At 54.5% G+C, this 16,426-nt stretch overlaps 1 protein-coding gene across 10 annotated transcripts; it reads left to right on the top strand.

Moving 5' to 3' along the window:
- The first annotated feature begins 1,290 nt into the window (after positions 1–1,290).
- Positions 1,291–16,412, top strand: RTKN (rhotekin). Of its 10 annotated transcripts, none has more exons than XM_036028172.1 (13): positions 2,773–2,913; positions 3,275–3,703; positions 9,403–9,602; positions 11,375–11,436; positions 11,531–11,584; positions 11,689–11,806; positions 12,024–12,233; positions 12,986–13,080; positions 13,174–13,280; positions 13,514–13,642; positions 14,320–14,488; positions 15,042–15,146; positions 15,735–16,412. In XM_036028172.1, the coding sequence occupies exons 2-13, from the start codon at positions 3,632–3,634 to the stop codon at positions 16,061–16,063; spliced, it is 1,650 nt and encodes a 549-aa protein (XP_035884065.1). In that variant the 5' UTR covers positions 2,773–2,913; positions 3,275–3,631; the 3' UTR covers positions 16,064–16,412. The 10 variants fall into 10 exon arrangements, with proteins under 10 accessions (XP_035884070.1, XP_028371161.1, XP_035884065.1 ...); XM_036028173.1 differs by having other exon boundaries at positions 2,781–2,913; positions 3,409–3,703; XM_036028171.1 differs by having other exon boundaries at positions 2,781–2,913; positions 3,066–3,703.
- Positions 16,413–16,426: the final 14 nt, after the last annotated feature.

Here is a 16,426-nt window from a genome sequence, read left to right as displayed (position 1 = left end):
AGGTAGGATTAGGCATGTTTAAAAACTCTATGTGTGTTTTAAATAAGAATTTTATTTTATTGTGTGTTCACCACCCAAAGTCAAGTTTCCTTCCATCACCATTAATTATCCCCTCTCTAAACCCAGAATTTTTGTCAACAATCTTGTTAGGTTGTGGAGAGTGAAGTCAACATAGAGGAAAGAAGAGCCAGATGATGGGAAGAGACAGGATGCCTTTGGCATTGAATGAATGCCTGGGTCAAGCCTCAGCCAAAGCCTGGCTGATGCACAATTTTTAAGCCATTTTAGCCATTTTAGTTCCTTAAGCCCATGAATTTTCCCTTTTGCTCAAGTAATTTTAAGTCAGGTTCTCTAAAGTAATATTGATTAATTTGCTCGGTAGAGCAAGGCTAACCCGGGCTCTCTAAAGCTAAAAGCCGGTGTTTCTTTGGCTCCAGCCCATGTGCTGTGAAGGAGCCCTGCTCTCTCCCGGGAGACTCCTCCTGTGTTGGCGGAGAGCTACCGTGATTCTCTGCCGTCTCTTTCTCACTAGGCTCTCTGGGGATAAAGAGGGGTCCCCTTTTTCTGCAGAAGCAGGGAGTGGTAACCCTGTCTCAGCCACCCAGCGGAACAGTTGGGAGATAACCGTTACGACGCCACCGCACACTCGCCCTCTTAAGGCATTTAAGGTCTGGGCCCGGGGGCGAGGTCGCTGGCGCCCCGTCCAAGGGCACAGGGTGCCGCACCTGCTCCTTTTTCTTCTCGGCTCCACTTACCCGGCACGTGTGCTAGGTGCTATGCTATGCACTATACGTTCATTCTCATGTGTAATTCTCACAGCAACCTGAAGAGTCGAGATCATTACTGTGTCTCCATTGAACAGATAAGAAAACAAGCTCAGAAAGCTCAGTGACTGAGTCAGGGCGTCACAATTAGTAAGTGACAGAACAGGTTTCCAGGACTTGCCCCTTGAATTGTGGCCGCTAGGGATGGGACTAGAGACGGGAGGGAAGCCTAACTAGAAAAAGGGTCAAAGAAGAAACATTCGGGACTGTAGGAAGTTGAAAGCGTCGCTTCGGAAGCTGCTTGGGGGTGAGACAGGGCCCGGCCCCAGGGTGCCGCCGGCGCTGCCGCGTGCCCCGCGGCGATCCGGGCGTCGGCGGGATTTTCCGGGCGCGGGTAGTCGGCCCTGCCAGGTGCGGCGGCGGGCGGGGCGGGGCTTCTCTGGGCCCGCCCTGCGCGCAGGTGTGGCGGGGGGGGGGGGGGGCCGCGACCCCCGCCGGAAGGGACCGCGCTCCCTCCGCCGCGCTCGCCCGGGCTGGGGCGCCCAGGCAGGCAGGCTGCCGAGCCAGGCCCGCCGCGGAGGGGCTGAGAGGGCGCCTCGGGGCTGGCCGCCCCGAACGGGCCGTTGGCGGGGGTGGCGGAGGCGGGGGCCGCGCCCTGCCTGGCCCAGGTGCCGTCTCCGGGGGCGGAGTTTGGGAACCCGTCGCGGGAGCTTCCCGGCGGGACCGGCGGGCGGGCGTCGAGGGACAGAAGCCGAGGAAGCGGGGCAGAGCCGGGCGGCGCGGGCAGAGCACAGCGCGGGCAAACGCGCCGAACCGCCAGCATGTTCTCCCGAAACCACCGGAGCCGGGTCACGGTGGCCAGGGGCTCCGCGCTGGAGATGGAGTTCAAACGCGGCCGCTTCCGACTCAGCCTCCTCAGCGACCCGCCCGAGGTGAGAGCCCTGCGTCCCTTCGCCCCCGCGGCGGCCGCGCCGCCCCCACCCGCGCGCCTGGCGCTGCCCGTCGGGCTCGGGCGCCCGCGCTGCGCGCCGGTCGGACCCGCGCCGCCCCGGACACCCCGGCCGGCGCGGACGGCGTGCCTTTGCCGGACGAACTTCGGGCGGCCTCAACCTTAGGGGCCCAGGCTCGGTTCCCAAAATGTGTCTGACGCCTGCCGGGCATCCCCGGGCCAGGGCGGCGGGCAGCGAGGCGGGCCCGGGCAGCGAGGCCCCTCGGCGCGTCGCGGCCGTCTGGGCGCCTCCGCCGTCCGTCTGCGCTCTCCGGCCGCGCGGGCTCGGGCGCGCAAGCCCCCCGCAGTCACTGCCCTGTCGGCTGAAGGGCCGCGAGGGTGTGTGTCCGGGGGCGGGACGGGGGTCCCTTTCAGGGATCCGGGGCTATGTCCTGCACCCCAGGCTGTCAGCCTCCTTTCCCGGGTCCTGAGAGCAGCCCAGGCCCTGGTTCCGCGGTCTCCTCCGGGCCCCGCGCGCTCCGGCGCCGCGGTCTGAGCCCCACCTGCAACTCCCTGACCGGGGTTCGGAGCGGCCGAGCGGCCGAGAGGCGACCGCTGGGAAGCTGTCCAAGGTCAGCTCTGCTTCCCTGCTGGGCCCGGAAGGGTTAAGCGAGGGGGCCTTCCTCCCGTCACCCTCTCCCCGCCGGCCGGGATTCCAGGCCTGGCTTCTGCCCTCCACCACCACCCCCGCCCCCAGCCCCCCAGCCTGCGCGGAACAAAGGCCCATTCACGCGCGTCCCGGTGTGGTGTCCCGGGCCTCCTCTGACTCAGAAGCGAGTGAACTTGGTGGAGAAGGCCCTTGTCGGGTCCCCCAAAAGCGACCCCGCCCGGGGCCAGCGTGGGAGAGTGAGGGGCGAGGCCAGGAGGAGGGGCCTTGGGAGCCGGGGCGGCCCCGGGACAAGCCCGGCCCGCGGGGGCCAGCGCTGAGGAGCCGGGGCGGAGCCGCAGGGCCCGGCCGGCCGCCCAGGGGTGTGCGACTCCGTAAACCCGTTGGCTGGGGGGTGTGGGGGGTTGGGGTTAGGCAGAGCTGCACTGGCTGGGAGTCGGTGCTGGTTTCCTGTCTGGAAGGGAAGGGGCCTGCAGAGGGGAGCGGGGGCAGCAACAGACAGGCACACCCCTGCCTTTCTCCCTCCCTCTTCTCCCTTCTGCTGGAAAAGAGAGGTAACTGTGAGCCCAGGGCGGGGCGGGCTGGACAGGGCCCGCACGCTGGAAAAGGTGGCCCTGGGGGTTGGGCCGCATTTACACCTTTGTCACACTCCCTGGGCTCACTCTCCCAAGTCCTCACCTCCATTCCTCTTCTTCCTCAGACTAAGCCAGAAACCCTCTCAGAAAGCTCCAACCTCCTGACAAAACTCCAGGACTCTCTAGAACCTACGTGAGGCGGCCCTTCCCTGCCCCCTTCCAGCTGCGCCTGCCCCTCAGGCCCTACAGGCACACAGACTCTGCGTCCACCCTGCCAGGGATGTGGGCGGAGGCTGGGGAGGGGCCAGAGTCGGAATGAAAGGGCCTTTTTCTTCCACAGCTGGGAGAACAGCTGCCACCACAGCAAGACTGGACACTCTGTGCCCAGAGTCCCCTCTGCAGCTGGCCTCCTCTCCTGGAACCCCACTTATTCTCACCTCACTTTCTTTTCCTTTCATGCCTGGCTCCCACCAGGACACTGGAACATCGGTAGGCAAGGAGAGTTTGTCACAGCTGTCAGAGGGGTCTAACAGAAGTACAGAGGGACAGGGGCAGCCTCTGCCCTCTGTCCAGGAGCTGCCCACCTCTTTCAAGACCAGGGGAGCAGTGGGAGGAGGAATTGTGGAGCAGTGTGGTGCCTGCCCACCCCTTCCCTCTGGAGGGGTTGACAAGGGAAGGGGCACTAGGGGACACAGAGATGCAGGACAGATTGCACATCCTGGAGGACCTGAATATGCTCTACATCCGGCAGATGGCACTCAGCCTGGAGGTAATGACCCCCACCCCGCAACCCCCATCCCCAGTGTACCTCTTTGGCATGCATCTCAGCCCCAGTCTCTGCCTAGCCCACCCCTGCTGGAGCTGAGGGGGGAGGGTGGGCCCGCCCCAAGTGGGAAGAGGAACAGGTGGTTCTGTATTTCCTCCGTTGGGTGCTGTGTGTGGATCCTGCTCAGTATTGCCAATCAGAGCATGTGCTGGCAACAGGGTCATCACACATCACACCTTTGTCTGGAAGCTCTGTGGGTGGGCATAGCTGTGCGTTCTGGGGCTGAGGGTCCTTTCAGGTATGGGAAGAAAAGAGGAGTTCAATTTGACAGAAGTTTGTAGGAAGGATGTGACCTTCCTAGAGAAGGGGAAGGGACTGTGGGGCAGGATATAAAGATTTTGCTGGCCCTGGAGATGGCAGAGAACTGTTTATTCATTTATTTAAACACATTTATTGAGCAACTACTATATGCCAAGCTAGATCATGGGATTCCTTGGTGAACCAGACAGGAAAGGCCCATTCTACTGGGGAACAGGCAATACACATGTGAATACATAAGTAATCTCACATAGTGACAGTATGATGAAAACAGGGATATAACTATCATGAGGTATAGGGAGGGCACCATTAGATGGGGAAGGCTTCTATGAGGAGATTGTTGAGCTGAGACCAGAAAGATGTGAAGGTATGTGAAGAAGGGAGGAAGAGCTTTCCAGAGGACAAAGCAAGTGCCAAAGCCCTTAAAGGGGGATGAGTTTCAGTTCCAGGGTGGCTGGAAGTAGCTGGGGTTGAGCTCATGGGCAGGGACCAAACTACGCAGGGCCTTGAAGGCCATGACAAGACACTTAGATTTTACTCTCACTGTGATGTTGGCCCATGGAAGGGCTTTACACAGGAAAATGACTCATCTAATGTTTTAAAATGATGGCTGCCGAGAATAGGCTTGGTGGGGTAGGGGTGGGAGAGGAAGGTTGGAAGGCAGGTAGCAGAAGACCACCAGAAAGGAGGTTGTTACAGCCTCAAGGGAGCAAACCTGGTGGTGCAGATGCCAGTGCTCATGGTGGAGACAAGAAGGGGTGGATTTCAAGTGTTGGTGGGTGGTCTGACAGGGCTTGCTGATGGGTTGGATGTGAAGGGCAAGGCAAAGAGAGGCTTCCAGGGTGATTCCCAGGTGTGTAGCCAAACAACTGGGCAGAGTGGCAGTTGATTGAGATGGGGAAGACGGAGGAAGTTGTGGAAATGGGCACTGGGACCAGGCAGGGGTTTTCTGTTGAGGGAGGTCAGAAGCAGGACCAGGAATGGCATTTTATTCATGGGTTGCCTCTTTGGGCACCTACCCCGACTCCCTGGATCAGAGCAGACATTACTAGTCAGTCATCACTCTTTATTAGCAAGCCCAGGCATGGCCTTAGAGTCTTTCTCAGAGTAGCCTTTGCATAAATTGTGCAGGTTGTTTCCTTCACAAGGGCACAGGCAGAGTCAGGAATCCTGACCTGGCTTTGGGCTGCATTGGGAGGGGGCACCTTTATCTCATTTGTTTGCCAGGAGAGACGGTCACCTTTTTCTAATGATGTGCAGAAAGGCGCTCAGTGAGCCTTTTGGGATTCTGACACTACTCAGTGTCCTGTGTTGGCACATGATGTAAAATCTGTTTGCCATTCCTTGTCCTCTGTACTGTCCATGTTACTAATTAATATAGCTATTTACATTTATACTTAAAACAAAATTAAATAAAAATTTAGTTCCTTAGTTGCTCTAGCCACATTTCAGGTACCAGAAGAATATTGATGGAAATCTCCATCATTGCAGAAGGTTTTATTTCTCAGAGCTGGTCTATGTTTTGAAATGTTTAAATTCTGCATCTCTCCTCCACCCGCCATGTAATTTTTCTTCATGGCAAGTCTGCGCAAGTTCTGGGACTGGGTGGGGGGGGGCTTAGATTTCACTTCTGTCACCTCTCCTTTGGTCATGGGCTGAGGGTGCTGTGTTTTCTCCACGAAGCTCAGCAGTACCCTCCTCTGCCCAAGAGGTAACCATTGATATTTAGGGATTTGGCAAGAGACAGAGTCATAGGAGAATAAATCCAAGAAGATTTTTCTGAAGGAGGCAACTTAAGCTGCAAGTAAAGGGACGGTGGGAGCAAGAGAAAATTTGTCTGTAACCACATCCTGGGCCCAGGGAGAGGTCAGACTCCCCACATGATCCCCAGACCATACTCTGAGCAAGGTGGCATATCACCCTCGTTTACAAACCGAGGGTTTGGAGGTTAACTTCTCATAGCTAGTCAACTTCCTAAGTGAGGATTTGAACTTAGCCCTGGTGGATAGTTTGACGGGAACAGAAGTTGAAGCAGAGCAGGAAGTCAGGGACAGAAGAGAGTGGGAGGGACAGGAAAGGATGTCCCAGGAGGGCCACATCAGTGTTTTGGGGTTTCTGCACATTATTCATCCTTCTTCAGCCCTTTGGGTCCTGACCCAGGTCCCGCTGACATGCAACTCTGGGCTCTTTCTCTGGAGAGCCTGGTGAAAATGCTGCCTCTTTGGGGAGAGAGGGTGTGTGGGTGGGGAGGGGGTAACAAGACGCTATCCTTGGAGTGGGTGGGGAGATGGGCGAAAAGCACAGAGGTCTAGAAACTGCGCCAGGATTCCTGAGATGCTCTCCCGGAAGAACGGGACCGGGATTTATAGGCCGTGGGAGAGGGGTTTTAGGATCAAAGGGCGGTAGGAGGGGTGTCTGGGCCTTAAGACAGGCTCGTCTAGGCTGTGCCCAGCGATTTCTACAGCCTATGACTCCAATTTATACACTGTCCTTCTCCCCCACACTCCGGGGGAAGGGGTCACCTTGGAGGGCAACCGCACAGGGCAGGGGCCTCCCTCCCTGCCTCATGCAGCTCCAGCGCATGCTGTGGCCCCGGAGCCCTTTCTGGGACAACAGGGCACTCCCGGAGGTGGTACCGTAGCACCGCGACTTGTCTCCTCCGTGGTCCCACCACTAGGAGCCCAGGAGCCCGGAGCCTAGCATGACCAGGCACTCAGTCGGACCGCGTGCGCCCTGGAGCCCCTCGGCAGCTCTCGCGGCAGTTGGGAGCTGATGTCACCGGTACCCTGAGCGCTGTAGGCTAGGCGGCTAAGCGGCTAAGCGGCTAAGCGGGCACTCAGTGCATCTACCCGGATCAGTGCGCTGCGGACGCTGCGGCGTGGCACGCGCAATGGCCAGGGCTAGGGAAGGATCCGTGAGTGCTGGGGCCGGGGTGGAGAAGGCCAGCCAGGAGGGGCCTTGAGGATGCTTGCCCCCCCCTTCCCCCGCCCCGCTTCACCCGTTGGGAATGTTTGTGGAAGAAGCTGGATGCAGAATGGGATAGGGGTTGGCAAGCAGGAAAGATTAATAGAGGTGGGGTCCTGGTGCAGACCTAGTGGGGCTGGGTGGAGCTGTGTAGTCTGGGAGGGCTTCTTGGTGGAGGAGGCTTTGGGACCAGGTTTTTTTTTCTGAACGGTCAGGGAGGGGAATAGATGGATAGTGCTGAGGTAAGGGGTGATAAGAATCTGCAGGGAGGCTGGGCAAGGCTTTTGGAAGCAGGGGTTTAGGGGATTCAGGTCTTACAGACTTGAAGACTGGAGTCACCAGGGACAGAAGCAAGGGCACAGGGCGTGGAAGAGATCTGGTATGGGAGAAGATGGGTTTTGGGTGGTCACATTCACACCCATCTCCAGCCTGATGCCCCCATTGGCTTCCCCCTGAACTGATCTGTACATTGTCCTGGGGTTAGCCTACCTCCTCTCTGAAGCCTTCCCCATCACTCAGCCAGAAGCAAACAGGATGTATTTTCTGTGAGCATGTTTATGCTATGACATAGCACTTATGGAGCAGCCATTAATGTCTGCATCTCTCACCTCCCAGCTGCATTTTAAATGGATCCTTGGATAGCACAGGGACATTCCAGTGTCTTTGGGGCAAATGCTACTGCTGCCAAAGTAGCACTACTAAAGTGGTCATCTTCACCGTTCTGTGTACCCTGAGCTGAGCACTCTGCTCGTGCTTTACCTTCCTGTCCCACTGAATCCTTTCAACCCTAGAATGTGGGGACTTACTTCCATCCTTATTTTATAGATGGGGAAACCAAGTCTCAGGGAGGATGAGTAAACTGCCCAGTGCTTTTCTAGTAAGTTCTTCCCATCTTCTCAAGACTGGCAGGGCTGTGACTCAAACCCACATTTGTCTTATGTCAAACTGGTGTTCTCCTCTGTCCTATGCCTAGACCTCCAGGGCTCCTTTCTGAGCGTAGAAATTCTTGAGAATCCTGGTGTCTCCCCAGTACCCCTCCTGTGGCCCTGTGCTTGGCCTGCTCAGCCCCTCACTCCTGACCTCCTGCTTCACCTGCTTTCCCATCTCTATTCCTTGCCTCTGTCCTCGCCTTCCCAGCTCAGAGGGCCAGCAGGTGCCAGACCCCCTAATTGGGAGTGTGTATGGGGTGAACTTTGTAGGTGGTGTGCTTTTTCTACACGGATCCCTTGCCAACTAGATGTTCCCCCATGACTTGAGTCTTTAGGGTAACCCAGGGTGGCCTTTATTATGTGTCCATTCCCTTTAGTTGGTGATTTCTTGCCCTGGCTGCACCTCAGAATCACTCGGTAATTTTAAAAAATGCACATGCTCCACTCTTGGAGATTCTTATTCTGCAAGTCTGAGGTAGGGCCTGGACCTTTTTTTTAACTGGGAATATTTAATTTTTTTAAAAGGTAACATACTTTCCAATAGTACAGTAGTAAGGAGGGTACATGTAAATAAAGTACCATATCTGTTTCCCATCCCTGGCTCCCCATGCTGCGGCCACTACTCTTTCATGTGTCTCTGTGTCTGTGTGAGTGAGCGTGTGCACGCCGTGTACACATGGTAGATGCAACAACACTGTTCTACTTTTCTCACTTCATATGTTTTGAAGATGGTTTCATATCTGTACATTCTTAATGTCTGCAGTATTCCATGGCAGAGATGTACTGTAACTTATTTATTTTTACCTATCCCATTTTTTGTGAATTACAGTTAACATTAAATATTATATTAGTTTAGGTATAAGCATAGTCTTAATGTCTGCAGTATTCCATGGCAGAGATGTACTGTAACTTATTTATTTTTACCTATCCCATTTTTTGTGAATTACAGTTAACATTAAATATTATTATATTAGTTTAGGTATAAGCATAGTGATGAGCCATTTATACAATCTATGAAGTAATCCCCTCTCCCTGCCGCCCTGATAAGTCCATCGTGCTCTGACTTTAACCAATGCTCTGTTAAAGGACTTTTAATCTTGGTGTTTTAAAACAACACTGCAATGAATATGGCTTTGCCCACACGTGTAACTATATCCGTAGGATAAACTCCTAGATATTGGGTAGCTGGATCAAAGGATTTGTGAATTTGTAGTTTTCATAGATTTTTTTTTTTCCAAACTGCTCTCAACAGATGCTGAAGGAATGTATACTTCCCTCCATCAAATGCATGAGGGCATCCATATTTTTACAAAACTGCTCTGATTATTCTTGGGTAGCTGAGGTTGAAACTCAACCCTTGCCCTTGAGGTACCTGAAACATTAGTTTCTTGTCAGTTTCTCCTGGGCCACCCCCCACTTGGGGGCTGGAGGGTGATTCTGCCTGTCCCCTGACTGACATATCTTCTTCATCCTTCTCCCCACTCTGGCTAGGACACAGAGTTGCAGAGAAAACTAGACCATGAGATCCGGATGAGGGAAGGGGCCTGCAAGCTGCTGGCAGCCTGTTCCCAGCGCGAGCAAGCCCTGGAGGCCACCAAGAGTCTGCTGGTGTGCAACAGCCGTATCCTCAGCTACATGGGCGAGCTGCAGCGGCGCAAGGAGGCGCAGGTGCTGGGGAAGACAGGCCGGCGGTGAGCGAGGGGGAGGCAAGGTCTTCTGGGGGTTAGTGGTACAGTGTGTGTGTATGTGGAGTGTGGATTATTACCCCAAAGATGACCTTCTCCTATCAGGCCTGGAAGACATCTTGATGTTTTACCACCGCAGTGTGCTGTGCAGAGGTGCACTAGTGAGGAGCTAGGGCTAGACTCAGGAAAGCCAGGATTTCAGTGACAGGCTGGCAGTCTGAGGGAAAGTGATACAAAAACTCTAATTTGCTAAGCCCTGCCTGTGATCTGGTGAGGTTATCTGGCTGGCTTCTAGAAAGCCAGTTTTCTCAAAGTCAGTTCACCAAATGATCAATTTGCTGAATGGCCAATTTGCCACAAACTGACAATACTTTATTGTTCTTGGGGCTCACCATCAGAGGCAGAGATTGGGAAAGGAAATAATAAAATATAGTTTAATAAGGGAAAGCCTACCCTTCACATAAATTAGATTGTGCATTCCAGAGGGCTCAGCTTCTTTCTGAATGTGAAACACAAGCTTCACTAACATTAGACTCTGCTGATCTGACAAATCTGCAGTGAAATGGTTGAGGTGATGCTCTGTTAAAACTGAAATAGGGAGAAAATATTTGGCAAATTGATCATTCCAAGAAATGGCCACTTTTGGTAAATTGGTCATTTATAAGACTGACTTCTGGCAAAGTAATCTGCTTGACCTGCAAGGGTGAGCAGGAGAAGGCCCCAGCTCAGCCATGAAGGCTGAGACAAGGAGAGGTTGCCAGGAGCCCCCCAGAGTTCACCCGTGAAGCCACAGGGAAGGCAGAAAACCCACTCTATGCCTGTCCCATAGAGCTAAGGCAAGGGAGGGCAGGCAGGGGGACAGCTTCTACTATGAGTTTGATGTCTCCTGAGAGGCAGCCATCAACGGTTTCTGCCCTGTTCACAGGGCCTAGGCAGTGTGACCTGAGGTACACCTAAGTCTTTGACAGCTAACCACACGGACATCAGTGTCACATCATTTAGCTTAAGTCCTAAGTTGCTGATTATATCACTGGCACTATGAATTAGTATGGGTAAACTGTCTGTCATTCCCTTAGGAAGGGACATACCACATGAGTCCTGACAATGGGCTGGGGAGGCGGGTAAGGCCAGGGGTCTGGGGACTTGCTGTGGGGCTCTAGGGAACGTGGGGCCCTGGGAAGGTGCAGCCTATCTAACCGGGAAGGTAAAGGAGAAATCAGAACTGGGGAGGAGGATGGTTTGTGGTAAATGGAATACAAATGTTCCTCCTTGAGTTTTTTCCTTTCATCAAAAACTGGTCCACTTGATTTTCCAGCTGACCCAGTACCCTCTTATATCTAAGTAATAAGATGGTGGAGATGACCAGCATCTGTCTTATTGTGAAGTTAAAAAAAAAGCCTGCCAACTCCTTCAGGCCTGAGGTTTAATGGAGGAGAGCCCTAGAAAGAGAGCATCTCTGTGGACCCCTGTCCACTCAAGACCCACTAGTTCCTGGGAGGGGTTTGGGGGGATGGTCAGGGAGGGTGCTTGCAGGTGGCTTGGAGCCGAGCTCGAGCTCGAGCTCGTACTGTGTGTGAGCTAGCATGCCTCTAGTATCCGCAGCGACCTCCTGGGTTTAGTTGACAACTCAAACAGTCCCTCAGCCCAGCAATGTCAGCCTGGCTGGGGCTGCCTGGGCTGGAGGTGGGATGGGGTGGGTGGTCCTAGAGGCCTTGGAAACCAGAGCCAGGGTGGGTAGTGTTTGGAGGCCAGGCGAGCACACTGTGATTTGCCCACAGGCCTTCTGACAGTGGGCTGTCTGCTGAGTGCTCCCCCTGCCGAGGCCGGGTCTGCATCTCTGGTAAGAGCACAACTACCCCAGCCCCTGGTGCTCCTTGCCCAGCTACAAGATCTCCTGTCCCATCTCAACGCCTCTTCCTAACCTCTGCCCCTAGACCTCCGGATTCCACTCATGTGGAAGGACACAGAATATTTCAAGAACAAAGGAGGTGAGTTCCACACATGCTGGAACCAATTCAGGGGAGTGACCTGAGGCTGAAAGCTCCTGCCAGGCGCTTTTTTTTTTGTTACCTGTTTTGCCTTCTGTCCCCAGATCTGCACCGTTGGGCTGTGTTCCTGCTGCTGCAGCTAGGGGGAGACATTCAGGACACAGAGATGATCCTGGTGGACAGAACCCTCACAGACATCTCCTTTCAGAGCAACCTGCTCTTGTAAGTACCTCATCCGTGTGGCTCCCTCCTCTTTCCATTCTGCCCCAGTGCTCTGATGAGGTAGCTACAGGGAAGGGAGGGAAGGGAGGAAAGGGAGTCAGGCCTTCCCTGTGGAGCTGTCCTGAACTTGTACCACATCCATCCCCCACCCCCATTCTTCATGCCTCCCTGGGCTTCCCCAGGACCATCCTCTTCTCTTTTTCCCACAATTCTATAGCACTGAGGCAGGGCCAGACTTTGAACTTCGACTGGAGCTGTATGGGGCCTGCGTGGAAGAGGAGGGGGCCCTGGCTGGGGCCCCAAAGAGGCTTGCCACCAAGCTCAGCAGCTCCCTGGGCCGGTCCTCTGGGAGGCGTGTCAGGGCATCGCTGGAGAGTGCTGGGGGTTCAGGGAGCAGTCCCATCTTGCTCCCCACCCCGGCTGTGGGGTAAGGCCCTGCATTCCCCCTTGCCCTGAAATGCCTATCCTGACCATGTGTGACCTCTGAGCAGTGGGGAGCTTGCAGAACCTACTTTGTACTGCTGCTAGGACCTACAGATAGAAATGTATGAGCAGTGGCCACGTGGCTGGGATGCACTCAGAGCTGGGCCTAAGCCAAATGAGATAAGCAATAGGAATGCAGGGAGAGCTAGGCTCTGGGGTCTTCATTTTCTTGCAGCAGCAAATGCATCTCACATGGATAGAACAGAGCACCCTGGCTGGAGGAGGGTAGCCTGGGCTCTGTGGAAGTGCCTACAGGAATCTGGAAGCACCCTGTGGGACCACCAGGCCTCTAAGGAGCAGTTTGAGAACATCTAGGGTAATGACAGAATGCTGATTTTAGAGACAGACGTGGGTTCAAATTCTAGCTCCACCACCTACCTATCAAGCTATAAATTATGGGCAAATTTCTTAACCTATATATGCCTCCAGCTGCCTCATCTATTAACTAAAGAATGCTGTCCAGGGTTGTCATGGGGATACAGTAGGATAACATATATAAAAAGCACGGAAGCTGGCACATAGCAGGAGCTTAGTAAATGTTTATTCCCAACCTGTGTGGGGTAGGCAAGCTAGTTTTCCACATGGCCGTCTAATAATGGGGCAGATCTGCTCAGCACTATGTGTAGCCCCTTCCCCCTAATGTGGCCCTCGTGCTCTCCTCACCTGCTAAGGCCTTCTTCTCCGTGTGCCCTGCAGTGGTCCTCGTTACCACCTCTTGGCTCATACCACGCTCACCCTGGCAGCAGTGCAAGATGGGTTCCGCACACATGACCTGACCCTTGCCAGCCATGGTGAGTGTGGGTGACGCTAAATGGTGGAAAGAGGGGCTGTTGGGTGGTCTCCTCCTCATTCTTCACCCTCACCCTGCACTTGCTCTCCCCCAGAGGAGCACCCTGCCTGGCTGCCCCTTTATGGCAGTGTGTGTTGCCGCCTGGTGGCTCAGCCTCTCTGCATGACCCAGCCTACTGCGAGTGGTTCCCTCAGGGTGCAGGTGAGGGCCCCTGAGGGAGTGGAAGGGAACTGGGAGAAGGCAGAGGAGAGCTGGCTCACCTGGGAATCTTAAGAACTACTAAAACATCAAGATATGGGAGGGACGAGGGGAGTGACAAGACAAGAGGAGGCTCAGATGCAGGGGGCCAGGAAGGAGCAGACTCTTGATGGATGGATGGGAAAGAGGGTGCTGGGAGTGTGATTCCCCCAGGAAACCTTGCGTCATCTATGCAGCAAGCTGGAGCTCGGCAGGGCTGGGCACGAGTGCATGGAGTCCTGAAGGGCACGAACCTCTTCTGTTACCGGCAATCTGAAGATGCAGATACTGGAGAAGAGCCACTGTTTACTATTGCGATCAATAAGGTGATGGGTCCCTGGTGGTCAAGCAAGCGGGTGCAGGGGCCTGGGGCCTCTCCCTCAGGCCCCAGGAGGGTGAGTGCAGACCTTAGAGCAAAGCCTCCTGCTCCTCAAAGCACCATGCCCACCTCCAGGTCTGGGAATGCTGACCATGTTCTCCCTGACCAGCATCACTGGAAAAGGGCCATCCCTTCTGCTTACCAGCCTGAGTCCCTGCCAATTCTCAGAGAGGGTTCTACAGCCAGTTTAGGATTTTTCATCTACCTTCCACCTTCCCTCTCAGATTCTAATTTGTATCTACTCTACCTTTTCCAGATTTCCTCTCCCAACTCAAGTCTAATGACTTGTTTCCTAGCCCTTTTGGTGACTTTACTGCAGATTTTTATGGAAGTGGTGAGGGACATTAGACCTCAGCATTCCTGCCAGTCTCTGCACCTTCCCCTGCCCACCTTCTTTCCCAGTCTCAGTCTGCTTCTTTTCCTTGACTGAAGATCATCTGTCTCATCCTCAGTCCCTTCCTGCCATTCCTTCCCACTCTGTTCAGTAGGAGGCAAATGAGAGGGCATAGTAAAAGCCCCACAAGCTCCTCTTTCTAAGGCAGGCATGATGAAGCCCACATGAAGTCACTGCTGACTTCTATGACCAACATGGAGTTGGAAAAACACCCTTTTTTTCTCTTGCAGGAGACTCAAGTCCAGGCAGGGGAGCTGGACCAGGCCACAGGCCGGCCCTTTACCCTGATCATCAGCAACCAGTATGGGGAGGACAAGGTGACACACACCCTTCAGACAGAGAGTCGGGGAGCCTTGCAGAGCTGGATGGAGGCTTTGTGGCAGCTTTTCTTTGATATGAGTAAGAGGGGGCTACGCTGAACCTTTGGGAGGAACTGGGGTTTGTTACTTTTTAAAAAGAGATTTTATTTATTTATTCTTAGAGACAGGGAAGGGAAGGAGAAAGAGGGAGAGAAACATCAATGTGTGGTTGCCTCTAGTGCACCCCTCACTGGGGACCTGGCCCAGGCATGTGCCCTGACTGGGAATCGAACTGGTGACCCTTTGGTTTGCAGCCAGCACTCAATCTGAGCTACACTGGCCTGTTACAAGAATGTGTAAAAAGCCCTGGTTGGTGTGGCTCAGTGGATTGAGTGCCAGACTGTGAACCAAAGGGTCACCAGTTTGATTCCCAGTCAGGGCACATGCCCGGGTTGCAGGCCAGGTTCCCAGTAGGGGGGTTCAAGAGATACACATTGATGCTTCTCCCACTCTTTCTCCCTCCCTTCCCTTCTCTAAAAAAATAAATAAATAAAACCCTAAAAAGTGGAAGGAAATGTAGCAGGAGCAGTGGAGGGTAGCCTGGCTCTTTCAGTCCTCCTCCTGTCCATCCCCAATCACTGCTCTCCCTCCAGGCCAGTGGAAGCAGTGCTGTGATGAAATCATGAAGATTGAAACCCCTGCTCCCCGGAAACCAGCCCCAGTACTAGCCAAGCAGGGATCCTTGTACCATGAGATGGGTGAGTGAAAGTATACTTTGGGAACCTGATGGGAAGTGGGCCTGGAACTTTAAGGGAACCCAGATCATGGAAACAGACCAGAGGTACACCTTGGACTAAGGCAGAGCTCTGGGGACTCAAGTCCCACCCAGTCCTGTCGAGTTCCTTTCTCTCCTCCAACTCTTCGTAGAACCACTTCCACCAAAGTTCAAAACAAAACCCCAAAGAACCAGATTCATTTCATGGATTTCTTTCCTAATTTCTTCTTTTTTGTTTCCCTTTCTGCATGTGGATGTGGATTCCTGTCTCTTCCTCTGACCTTCACTTGCTTGGCACTGCTTTCATTTTCCTCCTTTTCTTGACTTCTTCACCCACTTCTGCCCACCCCCACCCCTGTCCACCCTGCACCCTGTATCCCACAGTCTTATCAGAGCCTGTGGCTCCAGGGGGCCCAGGTGAGGGGCTGCTACTGCAGGATAACGAAATCTCAGCCGAGATCCAGGCTCTGCTTTCCTCCTATTACAGTGACAGGTGATAGTCAGGGCTGGGTAGGCCTAGGGCCTCAGCTCTGACTAGCCCCCTCCCCTCAACCCCTTCCTGGTGCCACAGCTATTGAGCCTCTGGATGACATCGCAGCCGTGACAGACATCCTGGCCCAGCGGGAGGGCATGAGGCTGGAGACGCCCCCACCCTGGCTAGCCATGTTTACAGACCAGCCTGCCCTGCCTAGGCCCTGCTTGCCTGCCTCAGTGGCCCCAACCAGGACCCACCCCCTACCCTGGGGACGTCCCCGAACATTCTCCCTGGATGCTGCCCCACCAGACCATTCCCCTGGGGCTTCCCGCTCAGTTGCTCCTCTTCCCCCGCATCGATCCCCACGATCCAGAGGCCTCTGCAGCAAAGGCCCGCCCCGCACTTGGCTTCAGTCACCAGTGTGAGAGAAAGTTGCTGGCAGTGGGATCTGGCCAGAAGAGGATGACCTGTGCGCAGCTGGGCTCTTGACCTGGCACTATCTGTAGCGGTTGGCCAGCTTGGCCCCTTCCTCAGCTGGACTGGGGGTAGGTTGGGGATGAGGAGCAGAAGCCTCTTAAACTACGATGGCCATGGTGCTGAGGGACTCATTCCCGGGGCTGGCTGGGAACCCTAAACCTTTCCTGGGAGAAAACTGGAACCAACCCTGCCCTACCTCCTGAACTAACCAGCTTTGAGGATGGCACTGAAGCACGCTGGGAGGGAACACACCTCCCTTGTGACTCCCGCATCAACCATTAAAATTATTTAACAGCAGCCTTTACCTAGTT

Source organism: Phyllostomus discolor, chromosome 6 (genome assembly GCF_004126475.2).
Source record: "Phyllostomus discolor isolate MPI-MPIP mPhyDis1 chromosome 6, mPhyDis1.pri.v3, whole genome shotgun sequence".
NCBI classification, from domain to species: Eukaryota; Metazoa; Chordata; class Mammalia; order Chiroptera; family Phyllostomidae; genus Phyllostomus; species Phyllostomus discolor.
The sequence above is the reverse complement of the archived record's forward strand: the minus strand, read 5'-3'. Positions and strand labels throughout refer to the sequence as shown.